This window comes from Columba livia, chromosome 5, assembly GCF_036013475.1.
Source record: "Columba livia isolate bColLiv1 breed racing homer chromosome 5, bColLiv1.pat.W.v2, whole genome shotgun sequence".
Taxonomy (NCBI): domain Eukaryota; kingdom Metazoa; phylum Chordata; class Aves; order Columbiformes; family Columbidae; genus Columba; species Columba livia.
Window position 1 is genome coordinate 18,211,276 of NC_088606.1, and position 15,752 is coordinate 18,227,027.

At 36.4% G+C, this 15,752-nt stretch overlaps 1 protein-coding gene across 3 annotated transcripts in view; it reads left to right on the forward strand.

Moving 5' to 3' along the window:
• Positions 1-15,752, forward strand: part of RPS6KA5 (ribosomal protein S6 kinase A5) — an 84,092-nt gene that overhangs the window by 5,009 nt on the left and 63,331 nt on the right. Inside the window, exons 1-2 of one of the 3 annotated variants that reach the window (XM_021292409.2) lie at positions 6,346-6,398; positions 6,958-7,018. Coding sequence is in view for 1 of the 3 variants with exons in the window: in XM_065063662.1 (XP_064919734.1) it covers positions 6,327-6,398 (72 nt within the window). In the remaining 2 variants the exon portion in view is untranslated. Of the gene's footprint in view, positions 1-6,326; positions 6,399-6,957; positions 7,019-7,056; positions 15,205-15,752 lie in introns of those variants that run through there. The other 2 variants (XM_065063662.1, XM_021292410.2) reach the window with 2 other exon arrangements.

Below are 15,752 nucleotides of genomic sequence, written 5' to 3' on the forward strand. Positions count from 1 at the left end.
CTATGGCTAAAAAATATGATGAATCATGTATTAGAGTATTCAGTCCTCGCTATGGAGCTGCACCTGGCACCTCTACAGTATTATATTTTTTTATTTTTAGAAGGAAATGTTCTTATGAAAGTTTAAAGATGCTACTAATATAATATTTTCTGTAAGATACAGATTTTTTTAAACAATTTGACTCTATGTACTAATTCTGTATATTGTGTAGAGATTTGGAGATATTAATAGTTGAATATTTTGAAGACAGGATTGCTTTTACTTCTATTTTTCTCTTGTGACCATGAAAATATATATGTTCTCATGTCGCTGTGGGAAGTATAAAGAGTGTTTAAAGAGAATAAGTTTATGAATCATCATTAGTACAACTTAAATCTCTGGGTTTTATTCTTTATAGAATCAACACTTTAAAAAATCTTCTGTATTCTAGGAAATTATTGCTGCTTCTATTATCTGTGGTTTCGACTATTGATCATTTATTTATTTGTTTATTTTCTCTCAGGCTTTGGAATCTAACAGACCTGGTCAAAATGATCTGCAAAATGGTCTGGCGCTATTGCTCGTTTTGCTCTCATTGCTTCAGTGATATTCTGTAAAATGTCTAATATAAATGAAGACTCTTAGTCACAGTATTCATTGTCAGCCTGTTTATTTAACTTTGTTCCAGTGTATTCAAATGTGATTGTTTAAAAGCTCTTGTTGGATTCCACAAAAGAGTTAGAAGACTTATATACCACTTCAGTGCACTTTAGGATGTTATTCAGGAGGCAATTCGGAAAACACTTGCCAGAATTGCTTACACATATGAGAAAGCCAAGGTATCTGAGGGTGTGATTTGCAGCTGTATTCTTCATGTAAATATTTCCCTTGGATCCCTTTTGTTGCTTGGCATCACTTGATATCTTATGGTAAACATTCTTTCTCTTTTTTTTATTTTCTTTTAACCATTATACAATCCTAATGATGAGGTGCAAGCTCTGCTAGGATTTCTTTGCCTCTGACTCATTCTGTAGATAGGCAGATGACCTGGTTTATGAAGGACTCATATTACACACAGTCACTTCATTTGTTTTTGTGTTTTGTTCTGGGCTCTATTGTGACTGTTTCCTCTTTCAATTTTTTTGTTGACGTCTGTAAATATTTTATGCTGACTTGGACAGATGGTTATAAAAGCTTTACCTGAGAGAGGATAGTTCAGAAGGTAATTCTTGTTTCCTGGTTAATGTCTGCATAAACTAATACATGAATACCTTCTGTCAACATTTAAAGTGTCAGTAGCTCTTCTTTTGTTGATAAACTTATCTACATTCTGTTACTTTTAACACTGTGTCCAGAGTGCTTGTGATTAAATAAAGGGTATTTTTTAAGTGTTATACTGATTTTTGATGGTAGAGAAGACCCAAGTTGATTTATATCATGTATCAGGTATAATTTTTTTTTTTAAAAGGTATGCACGATCTTTAGGTATCTGTTATTTTGGTCTGACTGTTTCAACTCCGTTCAGCATTAAATTATCTATAGCAACTTCATTCATGAGCATCTTGCCAATTTTGCTTTTTTGGCTATTATGTGATGTGTAGTGTTACTGCATATTAAGTTTCTAGCTAACCACAGAGGTGCTTCTAGGTTGAGTCTTGGTGACCTCAGACTGATTAGTCTGATACTACTAACAAACCTCATAGCAAAATTACCTGTGTAATAGCAAAAGGATTACTGCTGATGAATGCAAATGGATCTTAACATGGAGCATTTTCCAATTCAGACTATTGCGAGTCTGGATCGTTAATCTCAGATGTCTGTGCTTTTATCTGTATTTGAGCTTCTGATGTGCAAATGATAACTTTGGTGGGATAATCTTCTGCAGCTTCAGTCTATTTTCCTAATGGTAATGATAATTTCCTGTCATGTTTCCCACAGCATTTCATGCTTCTGAATTTCCACTTATTGTATTCTGCTTAGCTAGTACTTCAGAGATCTGTCATCATTTTTGGCTTCCAGGCCTTCTAGAATAGGATCAGCAGCTTTGTGAGATCTTGAATATTTTTCTGCCTCAGATGGTCTTCTCCTTGGGCATTCAATATAGAGAATGAGCAGTTGTCACCCCGGTTATCCTAGTTGTGATCCTGGACTTCAGAGTAACATGAATTGCATTTGCTCTTCTTTGATATGAGTTCAGAACTGTCTACATGTTTTATTTTTGCTCTAAGTTGAAGTAAAAATGGGACTAAGTGGATAGTGGAAAATTACAGCTTATGTTGAAACAAGTACATAATAGTTCAAACTAGGTGTCACTTGGCTTTTTATTGTGTAACTTCATGGAAGTGGGAAAGGTCTGACTAATGTTATTGAATGTGGAACAGCAGTTAAATTGAGTTTATGGTACATTTTGGATTAATAGATAGAGTTTAGGACTTGACCTCTTTTAAGGACTATAGCCAGCACTACAAGCTTTTACCATGTTACTGAAGATGCAGTGTTTTTCTGTATTCCACTCTCTCAATCTGCCTATTCAGTTCCAAGAACACAGCAGAATTAAATGACTATTTTGCTTTCTAGAAGGATGTTTAATTGAGAAGATTTCTGCTGACAACTCTTAAGGGATGTGAGATGGTAAAACCTTTCTGGAGCACTCCATAATGGAAGATGCAAATCAGTGGATTTCTCAGTGAAAAATTTCTTCCCATTCTGAATTCAGCACTCACTTAGCTGGTATTCAGAGAAGTTCTGTGTCCTGAATCTCTTCAGTGACATCCACTGCTTCATTAAAACTGTGGGTGCTCTAGCCCTGGTCTATTTAAGATGGCCCCTGACTCCTGCTGTCGCTGGCAGGAAAGACGCTGTTTTGAAACTGCGTATATTGAGTACCATTCTTAGTGCTTGTTAAGAAGAATAATATGTAATATTAAGTTGCTTCAAGACAGTCTGCTTTCTGTCTGTGACTTGATGTGTTCTAATTATAGAGTCATAAAATCACAGAATAGTTTGTGTTGGAAGGGACCTTCAAAGGTCACCTAGTCAAACCCCTATGCAATGAACATGGACATCTTCAACTAGATGAGGTTGCTCAGCACCTTGTCCAGCCTGGCTTTGAACATCTCCAGGGGTGGGGCATCTATCACTTCTCTGGGCAACCTGTTCCAGTTTTTTGCCACCCTCATTGTGAAAAAATTTCTTCCTCACATCTAGCCTGAATCTCTCCTCCTTCAGTTTAAAACCATTAGCCCTTGTCCTGTTGTAACAGACCCCGCTAAGTCTGTCCTCATAGACCTCTCATAAACCCCTTTTAAGTACTGAAAGGCTGCAATAAGGCTTCCCTGGAGCCTTCTGCAGGCTGAACAACCCCAACTCTCTCAGCCTATCCTCACAGCAGAGCTGTTCCAGCCCTCTCATAATTTTTGTGACCTCCTCTGGCCCCTCTTTGACAGGTCCCCGTCTTTCCTGTGCTGAGGGCTCCAGAGCTGGATGCAGGACTCCAGGTGGGGTCTCAACAGAGCAGAGGGGCAGAATCACCTGCCTCGACCTGCTGGCCACACTCCTTTTGCAGCCCAAGATACGATTGACTTTCTGGGCTGCAAGTGCACATTGTGGGCTCATGTCCAATCTTTCATCCACCAGTACCCCCAAATCCCTCTCTCTCTCTGTGGGGCTGCTCTCAATCCCTTCATCTCCCAGTCTGTATTGATACTGGGGGTTGCCCTGATCCAGGTGCAGGACCTTGCACTTGGCCTTGTTGAACCTCATGAGGTTCACATGGGCCCACTTCTCGCGCTTGTCTAGGTCCCTCTGGATGGCATCCTATCCCTCGGGCCTTGTCAGCTGCACCACTCAGCTTGGTGGTAGTTGCAAACTTGCTGAGGGTGCACTCGATCCCCTTGTCTATGTCATTGATGAAAATATTAAACAGTTTTTGTCCCAGTATGGACCCCCAAAGGACACCAGTTGTTACATTGAGCCATTGACCACTGCTTTCTGGGTGTGACGATCCATCCAGTTCCTCATCCACTGAACAGTCCACCCATCAAATCCATACCGCTCCAGTTTAGAGAGAAGGATGTTGTGGGGGACCGTGTCATAGACTTTGTAGAAGTCCAGATAGATGACATCTGTAGCCCTTCCTTTGTCCACTGATGTAGTTTCTCCATTGTAGAATGCCACTGGTTGGTCAGGCAGGACTTGCCCTTGGTGAAGCCAGGCTGGCTGTCTCCAGTCACCTCCCTGTCCTCCATGTGCCTTAGCATAGCTTCTAGGAGGATCTGTTCCATGATCTTCCCAGGCACAGAGGTGAGGCTGACTGGTCGGTAGTTCCTGGGGTCCTCCTTTCTACCCTTTTTAAAAATAAAATAAAGTAAAAATCATATTATTTAGACACTAGCTCAGGCTCTTACTCCTTTCTTGGCACAGAAGTGCATCTTCCTTACTGCTGACTTCAGCCACGACTGGTGTAGCACTAGCTGCAGTATTTGTTCTATTTGCAGTGACAATAGTAAAACAAGCTTCAGTTTAGCTCCTGTGGTACGTATTGCCTTGTTGGTTTGTTAATTATTCTGATGCTGTCTTGCCTAGTACATGTTATTGAAATGGAGCTGATCACAAAAGTAATAATAATAATTTTACTGCCCTGGTGGTGTGTTTTTTTTTTTTTTTTTTTTGGTGGTCTGTTTGTTTGTTTTTATGTTTAGTGTTAGGATGGCTTGTAGATTCCCTCAGATTTGCAAAAAAACACTGTCATGTGTACTTCTGTTTGTACAAGAAAAAAACCTTGAAAGCTGTTTTAGACTTTCCAATAACCCAGTAATTTCAAGGGGTCTCTCTGTACTTATTCTGAATTTGACTAATCACTCGTGAAGATTAATGATAAGAGTTTAAAATAATATTTTAGATGAGATTTCATCTGTGCCTTGAATGACAGCATGCATGTTACCTTATCCCAACTAGATGCACTTTGCGTATGTGTACAGATTCCTAGGACTGGATCAAGTCACAAATTTGCGTTTTCATTTATTTAATGTTTGAATTGTTTTGTACTTGTTCCTCCTTTGCAGACAGATGTTTTTCTGAAGCTTTAAGTCTTCTGTTGGCTTTGAGTTGTTGAGCTAATGTAGTTCTGTGAATGGAGATTAACTATACATTTTGATAATTAATCCAGAAAGCAAACTGTCTTGATAGGGTTTCTTAGAAATATCAAACCAAATGAGAATTTCTGTTGAACACTGTAAGTTGATTTCAGCATCTCCTATCAAATAGTGTGTTCTTCTTTTGGTTAAGAGATCTTTGTACTTGAAATCTGTGGTGCTGCTATTATAGAAAGCTTCTTGCACATCTTTTCTAAGCTTTTTTTTTTTTAATTAGCCTTTAGACATAGTTTGGCTTGAAGTTGCTCTTTGAGAGGCATTTTTTAGCAGCTGTGCCAGTTTATGCAGCTTTTGCTGGTGGATGCTGCATCCTTAATTGTGTTAATAAAACTGCTATGCAGCTGCTCATTAAAGTGGATCAGGGAACTGAACTTGGTTAAGAGTAATCAGAGTGACTTTTCTGCCTTACTGCTTTTAACCTGGATCAATGAAAGATACTAAAAATGGGAACTGCATAAAGCTTGCTTTTAGCAGCTTATAAAAGAAAAACAAAACAAAACCAAACAACCCAACTATACCAAATCAAGCCACCACAATTAATTTCTTAAACAGGACTCTTTCACTTCCCCGGTTAGAAAAAATACCCGTTAGACAAGGAGAGTACTCAAAGTGGTATAGAATTGTGTAAATGTAGAACTTCCTCCTTCTAAAATGTGCAACAACTGAAATAACTTTGTAGCAGCTTAGTTTTTTCCAGACTTGTGGGCTCAACCTCTTTTCTGCTTGATAATAGTGGAGAGTCTTTATAAGTTTTGTAATCCTATATTAAAAGCATGGTTATTTGAGCTCTGATTATGTCATCCCAACTACCATATAATCCAGGAGCATGAGAGTATTTGGGGTGCTAGGGCTCAGGAGTGACTGGACTGCTTTCTTTAGAGATTACAGACAAGATGAAACTCAACTGTTTTTGGAGGTGCACAGTGATACGATGAAAAATGGTGTATACAAGCTAGATAGGCTTCAGTTATTATTCTGTGATCTTATACCTCCAAGAATGCCCATGGCAGCAAGAAAATTGTTCTCCTTTGCTTTTTGAATTAAAAGAATACAATATGCAACTGGAATGTCCTTTTAGTGCTGCTTATTTTGTTCATCTGCTAACTTGTTTTTACTGAAGCTGTAGTAATGTGTCAGAATGATGTTTTAGTGTACTACATATCTGATGTGATTTTTTTTTTTTTTTTCCTTCAGCAAATTTGACAGGACATGCAGAAAAGGTTGGCATTGAAAACTTTGAACTCCTGAAAGTTCTTGGAACAGGGGGTAAGATGCACTATGTTCTAAGTTGAATGTTGAAAGTGTTACTCTTAAGTATTGTTTTGTATTCTAGCTGAGGTTTTGGTAATTTGAACATTCTTTAGGAAGATCTATCACTTTTGTATTACATAGCATAATTTTATTCACTTTTTTTCTCACAAATATTTTGGGAAGGTGAAGGCAATGTGTTCTAGTTTACAGTGCCTTTGAAGATGTACTTTTTCAAAAAAAACGAAAATAAATGGCTTGAGATTGGTGACAATTTAATACAGTTTGTGCAAAATCTGATCTAAGTTAAGGTGTAATCTTCATAATTTCATTAAATTTTCAGACTATGTTTTTGTGAATTTCTGGAAAAAAAGCAGTAGAGCTAATACAACATTGAACAGGATGCTCCACTCTTCAACTATGTTTTAGAGTTGATATTGGCTCTAATAATCTTGCAACAAACTATAAATCTTGTTCTCCTTTGTTGAAGGGACACACCCACCAGCAGCCTGTACACAGACCAAAAGTAATAGCTTTTATTCTTCTTAGTGTGTTTATGCATTTCTTTTTTTGCCAGTGTTAACATCAGATGCAGTGTTGAGTAGATTGGGATAATCAGAAGGTGGACTATCATCAAGGTCTGTAGAAGTTATAAGTTTTGATTTTCACATTTAGCTGTCATACAGATTCTTTCATAAATTCATTAAGCCATGGAATCACTTGAGTATATTTTTCTGTTTCTGAAGTATTTTTTTTGGTATTTAAATTTAACAGGCTTAACAATTCACCCTTTGGTGTGAAATTATAGTAGTTAGCGGTAGAGGCAAGGAAGCTTTAATTTTCATAGATATATGATGTATATTCATAGGTAGAAAAGCAGCTGTGCTGCTCTCAAATGGTCAGTATTGGTCTGAGTGGGGTAGAGAGAAATGAAATTACTTATAATTACACATTTATGTGAGGATGCCTTTCTCCCGCTGATAGAAACATTGGCTGGATTTTTAATTGTATGTGTGTGTGTATCTGAAAGCTAGTCCCATACCTGATTTTTTTTTTTTTTTTTCCCTTTTTCATTGCCACTTCCACTAGTCTGAGATCACAATATTGCAACTGTTGCATTGGGAATATAAAGTACATTTTGCTGGTTTCATAGGTGTCAGCCTCCAAGTTCAGACTGGTAGTAGCTTGACTTCCTTCTGTTGTCTTTAGGCAGTACCTCTGAAATAGCCCTGTTGTCTTCATGAACAGTATTAGCCAAATATTCGTTACCTGGGATGCTCTTAATCATAGCAGGTAGTCATTAGTCTCATAATGCAAAGCTATCCTATTCATTCAGGTTAACAGGGTGATTTTTGAGTGACCCCTTTCAGAAAAGGCTATTTCAGTGCATTGACAGTGGGATTGACAGTGTACATATATGTGAAGAAAAAAAAGCTGAGGAAGCATGCCTGTCTTCATCCTGCTCTAATAGTCACATTGCTCCATAAATATCTTCTGTCTTCATAGACTTCAAACTGACCTAGTAGACTTCAAGAACTAAAAGATTCCTGTAGACTCTAGGAGTCCTGAAATGGCATTTGTAGGAAGAGTAGTACTACTTTTTTTTTGGCCAAGGAGATGCTAGTTGCACCTTTTAAATATGTAATTTCAATCATAGCCTGAGGTTTGTGCTGCAGAAGTCTAGACCATCAGGGAAGTCAAGAAGCTCTGTTCAGCCTTAAGCATGTCACAGTGTGTCAGAGCTTGTTGCTTGCCAGTTGCTGGACAGAGTTAAATGCCAGTGACCTGATCAGAATGGAGCTGGCTCTGTTTGCTTTTGGGGAAGGGACTGTCTGAATTGGCAGCGTTTGCAGCAACAAGGAATCACTGAAAACAGAACTGGAATGGACTTGAAGAAGTCCTCTAATTGGTTGGCCCATGACACAGTCAGTTATACCTACATCATCCCTGGCAACAGTTCATTCTGAAAAGCCTCCAGTAGTAGAGATTCAGCAACCTTCCTAGATGTTCTTGTGAGGCTGTTTAATTTTCTAGCTTGAGAAGCATAATGGGGACTGCAATAAGTAAAAATCCTCTCTCATTTTTGCAAGAGGCTTCTGAAGGAACGTTATTTCACAATAGGCTATACCTGTGTTAAAGCATTTCTTCTGTAAATATCATCCAACAAAATTTTGATGTAGCTCTGAAAAAGTCTCCACTTTTAGTATATTTCTAATTGGTGTGGTCAGAAGAGTTTCTGTGTCCTTTTCACTCACTTGATAGAGCAGAAGGATCATTTAAGACAAGTCTGCAATAGGAGCCTACTATTCCAGATATTTCTGACTTATGTTACTGTGATTATAGACAGTTTTCTTCATGTTGCTTCTCATTTGGTTAAGATGATTTTGAAATGTTCTACTGTGAAATAAGTTTTTGTAAATATTTGATCTACTGTTACAGAACCACAGAGAGTTTGTACACATTGACTCTGCTGTTAGTTTGATAACCTACAAGCCACTTCGCAAAAATTTAGTTTTTAGAAAGTTCTAGAACTACTTTGTCAATAACAAGAATTGTTGTGCAAAGGCTCCATCTTAAATACGGAAAACCAACTTAAATGCTGTAGACCTTGCAGTACCTGCTGCGTGTGAAAAGTCTGGGGCTATACATTCAGTTATTTAGCTATCTTACTGACTCTGTCTTGTACAATGTACCTTGCTTTTTTCCCCACAACTTCGATAGCAGAGAGATTATTTTTCAAAAACTTCATAAGACTCTAACTACCTGTTAGCATGCAAATTTTACTACATCTTCTTAAGTGTGTCATGAGTTGCAGGGTCCTGTTTAGGCCTGCAACTTCTTGTTCTTATACTTGAATTGAGGTTGGAGGAATGAATATGACTACTCTGACTTCTCAGTTTTTGTACCAGAGTATATTTTTACCTGGGGGAATGAGAAGAAACATACAGGAGACTGTCTATAATCACAGTAACATAAGTCAAAAATATTTGGAATAGCAGGCTCCTGTTGCAGACTTGTATTAAAAGATTTGTGCAAGAGTGAGGCCTCCTTGAGAACTGGTACTCTCTTGTACAGAACTATTTGTCTGCATTTCAGTTGTCATCCTGAGGCTTGCTCTCGCAAAAAGGTGAGGAAAAAGTTCAGAAGACATTTGTATGCCTTCTGTGTTGGTAACTAGGAGTCTTAATTTTCTTGTTTTGTAGTTTTCATTCTACTGGAGTAAGAAAGGAAATATTTTCTTCAATGTATGTCTAATTTTTATCTGTGTATAGTTGGCAATCTAATCATGGTGAAGCTGGAGGCCATCCTTCTAAACAGAAATGGCCTGGTTGCTAAGTTGCAAGTTACACGTGCTTATTAGATGCCCTTTGCCTTTCAGACAGAAAAAAGTGATAAGTTGATATATTTCAAATTTCTGAAATAATGAAGTATTTTCAAGTGGGGTTGTGTTGGGGGGGGGGGTGGCATGTTTGTGTGTTTTTTTTATTTTGGTCTTTTTTTCTCCCTTTGTTTTTAATCAGGGTCTGTGGGCAAGGCAGGGTGATTCCTGGGATTTAGAGATCTTTCCAAACAGCCATTGTATCTTCATTTGTAATTTACCCCCAAATTATGGGCAGGATGATAAGAGAGAACTGAGGTGTTTTTTTTTGTTTTGAGGTGTTGGGGCTTTTTGACAATTTTAAGAACTTCCCTGTTTGTTTACACTAGTAAATTCTATGAAGTTGAAGATGGGGCTGAGGGTTGAGGTCATCACAAAAATTATGCTCTTGTTTTTTTAGGAGCAATTTCAAGGAAAAATAAGGAAGAGGGCATCTGATGGCTACTGTGTACGTCTTGCTGTGTATTTTTAGGCAAGAACTATCTTTACTCTGACAGTGAAAGCTTGATCCTGGTGTGAGCTTTTGGGTATTACTGACATTACTGTAATATAGCTAATGGTAAATAAAAGCTGTAATGCTGTTTTAAAATTCTTCACTGGGGAGTTATGCAGCATGCAAAGTGTTTTTAAAAGATCTGATACTTAAATGGTCTACAATAATGCAAGGCAGAATATATTGAAACCTCACAGTAATATTAAGTGGTGACTGTAGATGCTATTTTAACTAATTACAATATTTTAAATATAGTCTATGAAGCAACTGGAATAACTAAAGAAGATACTCAAAATATGTTAAATGATACCTTACTTAAGTATATATAGTTGTGGTAGTTTTGTATAGACTTGGTGGTGTTATTTTCAGGCAACAGCAGTGAAGGTTTACTTAAATCTTAACTTTTAAGTTCAATTTTTTAAAAAGTCAACAAAAAAAGTATTAGAAGTAGTATCCTTGGGTACTGATGTTTCTCCTGAGGAAGTAATTTTTTTGTGGTAACATTTTCATGCTATGGCTTAGTGTAATTTTGTACTTATTTTCTTTAATTTGCATTTTTCCTTTCTTCCATTCCTTTTTGTCTGGTTTGTTGTTGCACATGCTTTCTCAGTTGGAAGCATGCTTGTTATATTTTGCTTTTTGGTGTTAAAAGAATATCATAATACACACGTTCCTCTTTTCACCTAAGTCTCACAGGAAAAGACAGGGAAGCAGAAACCTAATTTAGTACCTGTTTAATCTGAGTTGAATCCTTTTATGTTGCATTAAGAGCTATTAATAGAATATATTGCCACATTGAAGAAATCAGTAACACTTTGCATCAGTAAAACAAAATACATTACACTGTGCCACTGTTAATAAAACTATTAATAAAGTACTTATTGCTCTGGGAGCAAATTATTGCTTACTTGACTTCTCTGACTTGTGTGTGTTCTACTCAGTATATACTTTCTGAAATTCCAGACTCTTTTTGTTTTCATTTAAGTCCTTTTCTCCTGCTGCTTCTGTGTAGCCTTGCTAATTTGAAATTTTCAGAGTTCCTGTCTATTGAATTAATGTTTCCAGCTGCCCCTTCTATCTAGTTAAAGGGTTTTTTCCTGTGACATAGAAAGCCACTGTCTATTCTATACAACACAGTTACTTTACAGCAAAGTAATCTAGTTGCTTCCCAAAGTTGCTAAGGAAACAACTAGAGGAGGTGGCTGTGTTGGTTTATGTGTGCCCACCTGGCTTATTCTTTGTAAATGTGTTTTTAAAACAAACAATAAAAATTGTAGAGTGCGTTCCAGGTCACACATTTTTCTACACATAGATTATTCAATAGATTATTCAGTTTTTTTCTTCTTAACTGTTGTTTCTTCTGATTTTAATAAATGCCACTTTCATTGTCTTTCAACTGTGCTTAAGAAGAGACAATACAAGTGGTCCCTGAACATGTTGCCTAATAGTCTGGTCTACTAATTGAAGTAAAGTCCACTAATGAAAACAAAAAATAATTAGAAACAAGAATATACCTGCCATATAGAAAAGAGACTATTTTATACATGATGTTTTGCAGTGAAGTACTTATACGGCAAGGATATTGTCCTTGTATGTGGAAGATATTACGTAGAATGTAAAGCATATATTCATATGAAGGGAAGAAAATTGATAGGATTAATGTCAGATTTAAGTAAACAGCTCAAAAAAACTTGTCATACAAGAAGGCATAATGAAATTCTGTCTGAGAGGTCAAAGTATGCTGATAAAGACAAGACTGTGAAATTGTTAGAACTTTCAAAACATATTGAAGAAAATATAAAATGCTATCATAAAAGGAGGAAGAAGAAAGTGGGGTTACTGTGCCCAGAAGAGTGAGCCAAAATTAGGGAGCGTCTAAAAATAATTCCAAACTCCAGTCAGTGTTTTCCTTCAGTTTCTGCTGAGGACAGCCATGGTGAATACTAAATGGAAGGTGGGATGGCTAACTGGAGAGGGAGTTTGGAAGTAGGAAATTATTTTTCTGTAAAAAGAGGGGACTGTGTTCAATCTCAGAACCTGGACGAATTTGTCCTATTCATCCACCACAGAATTTTGAAAGAATCTAGAAATGAGATTGGAGATCAGTAGCAGATTCTCACTGGAACTAATGACAGAGGTGGTTGAGTATAACTGTAAATGCAATCCTACATTTAAGAAGGAACAAAGTAAGTAGGGTGTTAGTTGCTCTGACTTCATCTGACTTCAGCAGCAATTCAAAGCAATTTTGATTAAAATAATTTACCTTAATTATTGTGATAACTAAAAATGAATGGCATGCTTATGTGGTGGTAGATTGTCTTACGTATGAGAGCCTTCTTCTAAAAACTTACTTTTAGAAAGAAAAAAAAATTAGGCACGTATTGCCTTCCATACCTTTTTACTGTAATAACAGTACCTTTTTACTGTAATAAAATACCTTTTTACTGTAATAACAGAAGAAGCACAGAGGCAAAATACAGATAGAACATACATTTCAAGATGTAACTTACTCTCTCCTGTCACTTTCTGCCATTCTTATTTATCATGTCTCACTTGTTAATAGGACAGTTCTTGTTTGTGGGAAAATAATAACGTTGAAAAAGGTGCATTGAAGATTCTTGCCTATCTAATGTTTAAGTAAAGATGACCAAGAATGTCTCATTTGTTCAAAAAACTAGAATTTGATCTTTGTTAAGGTTTTTGCTTGACTGCTTTTTTTTTCCCCATTTTTAGCTGCCAGACCTATATGCCTTTCTGACATTGCTGCATCCCAAATTTTAATTTATATGGACAGATATCTGCACAGTGAGAGTTCTGCCTCTAAATTCTTTAAGAAGATAAAATCTAAAGATGATTTTAACAATAAAAAGTGCAGAGGAAAGAGGTCATTAGGCATATATCATGCAAGAATACAGTAAAAATTATTTAAATCATTAAATATTTGTTGCCTCTGAGCCTTTTCCTGTTGTTGTCTCATTATTATTCTCACACTAACAGTAGAAAAGTAATTTAAGACCTGTAGCTGATGTTAACACTTGAAAACATTACTTTAAAACCATCTGTATATAAATGTCAAGTTTTGATGGATTTAGAAGTCTGCATAAACCATCCTTTGTGGGATAATAACAATTACTTGCCTTTTTCTCTGTAAGTTGGCTGGCATGATGCAATGGCTTAATGTGCTTGCATTTATACAGAAAGGACAAAAAAGCGCAAAGAATACTTTATTTTTAATTGCCTTTCAGCAAGTGTGTACTTTGGAATATTCTAATGACTTGCTGAATTGTTACTTAACGATAGTGTGTATTACTATGAATGTGCATTCATGAAAAAGGCAGTGGTGAAAGGAAAGTTTAACCAGCAATTATATTATTCTGCCTCACAAATTAAGTGGGAATTTAGTATAAATTGCTGGTATGAAATCTCTTATTCATCTTACAGGCCTGATATCCATATCAATCTGCATTTAATAATTGTTTTTTTTTATTTAGTTCAGATTTTTATTTCTCTTATTAAACTGCGAGGTCAGTCTGACCTAGTTTATGTGTATGTGTATATATATCTAGCATGTATTATGTAGTCTTTTGGTTCTTCCATCATTCAAAATATTTTTAATGCATTTTGGGGGTATTGAGTGACTGTGTGTGTTTCTTTATGGGGGATATATTGCTGGCTAAATATTTCTGCCTTGGAAATAGTTGAGATAGCATTAGATTTTGAGAATAAACATTAAAAAGTGACTTTCTGAGAAATTCAAAAAAGCTTTTCTGAAATAAGATTATCAGGTCAGGGTATTCTTGCAATTAGCTTACATGCCTTCTTCTCCTTGCTGCCACTCAAATGAATTACTTTTGCAGTGTTGTCTTTTAAGTAGATTTCTTGTGATATCAGGGACTCTGGTGTTGAGTATATCATGAGTCATTTGATTAAAATAGTGCTACTTAAGATTTATTCTCATCAAAACTGCTGAGAATCCTCATCATTCTGTCAGTCTTTTCAGATTTCTGAAGAAACAATTTGTACCGTGGTAAAGCTCTATGTTGCAAATTCTTCTATGATAACACTGCTATAGTGTCTAGAGATTTTCTTACAGCTATTGCACTTACTGATAATTTTCTCCTATGTTTTATGTAAAGCTGTAGTAGGTGCTGTTAATATACTGCTAGCATTCTGCCACTTAAGATGCATTATTGTATGCTTTTATAAAGTGTTTTTAAAGGTGCGGGTAGCCAAGTGTTAAGATCTAGGGGCTTTTGTTGAATTTAGCTTCACTTAATGTTTTCTAACATTTCTGATAAAACTGTTATCTGGTTACCTAAGGAAACCCCCATTTCATGCTCTAGACTGGGCTTTGCAGAGAGGCACAAGGAAGTTCAATGTCAAGCTCCAGTTGAAAACTGGTAAAAACTAGAGCTGCTCCCTTAAGCAGTTGAAAAATGCCAGCTAAGGCCGTTCTCCATACTGGTTTTGTTGTGTGGTAGTAGAATGCAGAAGTGTTATCTACTTTTTTGAGAAGTAACTCCTTAAAAAGATGTATCAATAAATAATACTTTTTGAAGCAGCAATTTTAAACCAGTGCTCTGTAGTAAGGGCCTGTTTTTCAGATGCTAAAAATAATTTAACATTTGAGATTGGAAAAATAGATGAATAGCATTAAAATTGTTCATATGCATAACAGTATTACTGTGGTCACATATTATGGTCTATACAGCCTTGGTTTAGATTACTTATGTCTGTACACTGTGACAGGATTTATGGCCCATGCCTATTTTACTAAGGTAATCTTTTTACATCTATGGTTATCCATTTCTTGATGACCTGCTGGTGACTATTGAGTCAAACTTAAATATACTTGAGATTTCATAACTGAAGTTGGGGAATATGATATACTACTGAACATCTTGAAAAAGTTTGTCGCTGGATGTCTCACATTTGTCTCCCAAAATAGAAAGGTACGTTTACAGTAACCTATTCTGACTCTATTTGCTATTCTTGACAGATATATTGTGAAAACTTATTTTATGAAAGCTCTTCTTGAGAATAATGTGTTCTATAAAGAAGGCAAGCATGATTCCTTAGTGTGCGATGAGTCAAGTAAAGGGCTTCTTAAAAGAATTGTTCGTTAAATGAGCAGTATCACTTTTGTATACTGAATGAACCAGAATGCAGTTGTAGGAAAAAACAACCCATGTCAGTTGATAATTGAAAACTATTACCTATCTGGAAAAACGAAACAAACCAGGAAAATTCTGGAGTTACACATAATTACCTGGAGCAGTGTATGCTATAACATTCTTAAAGACCAACTAAATTTGAGTGTCTTGCATCAGGACAGTATAACCTGTCTAATGTATTTACGGTTTCTCCTTGAGACAGTAATGTGAAGATAATTATAGGGTTTGGACAGAACACCCAGCTGGTTCAGTGTTCTGCCTCTCATGATGGCTTAAGGAGACCCCACAAGTAGATGGGGAAGCACACATTGGTGATTTCCTCAGTG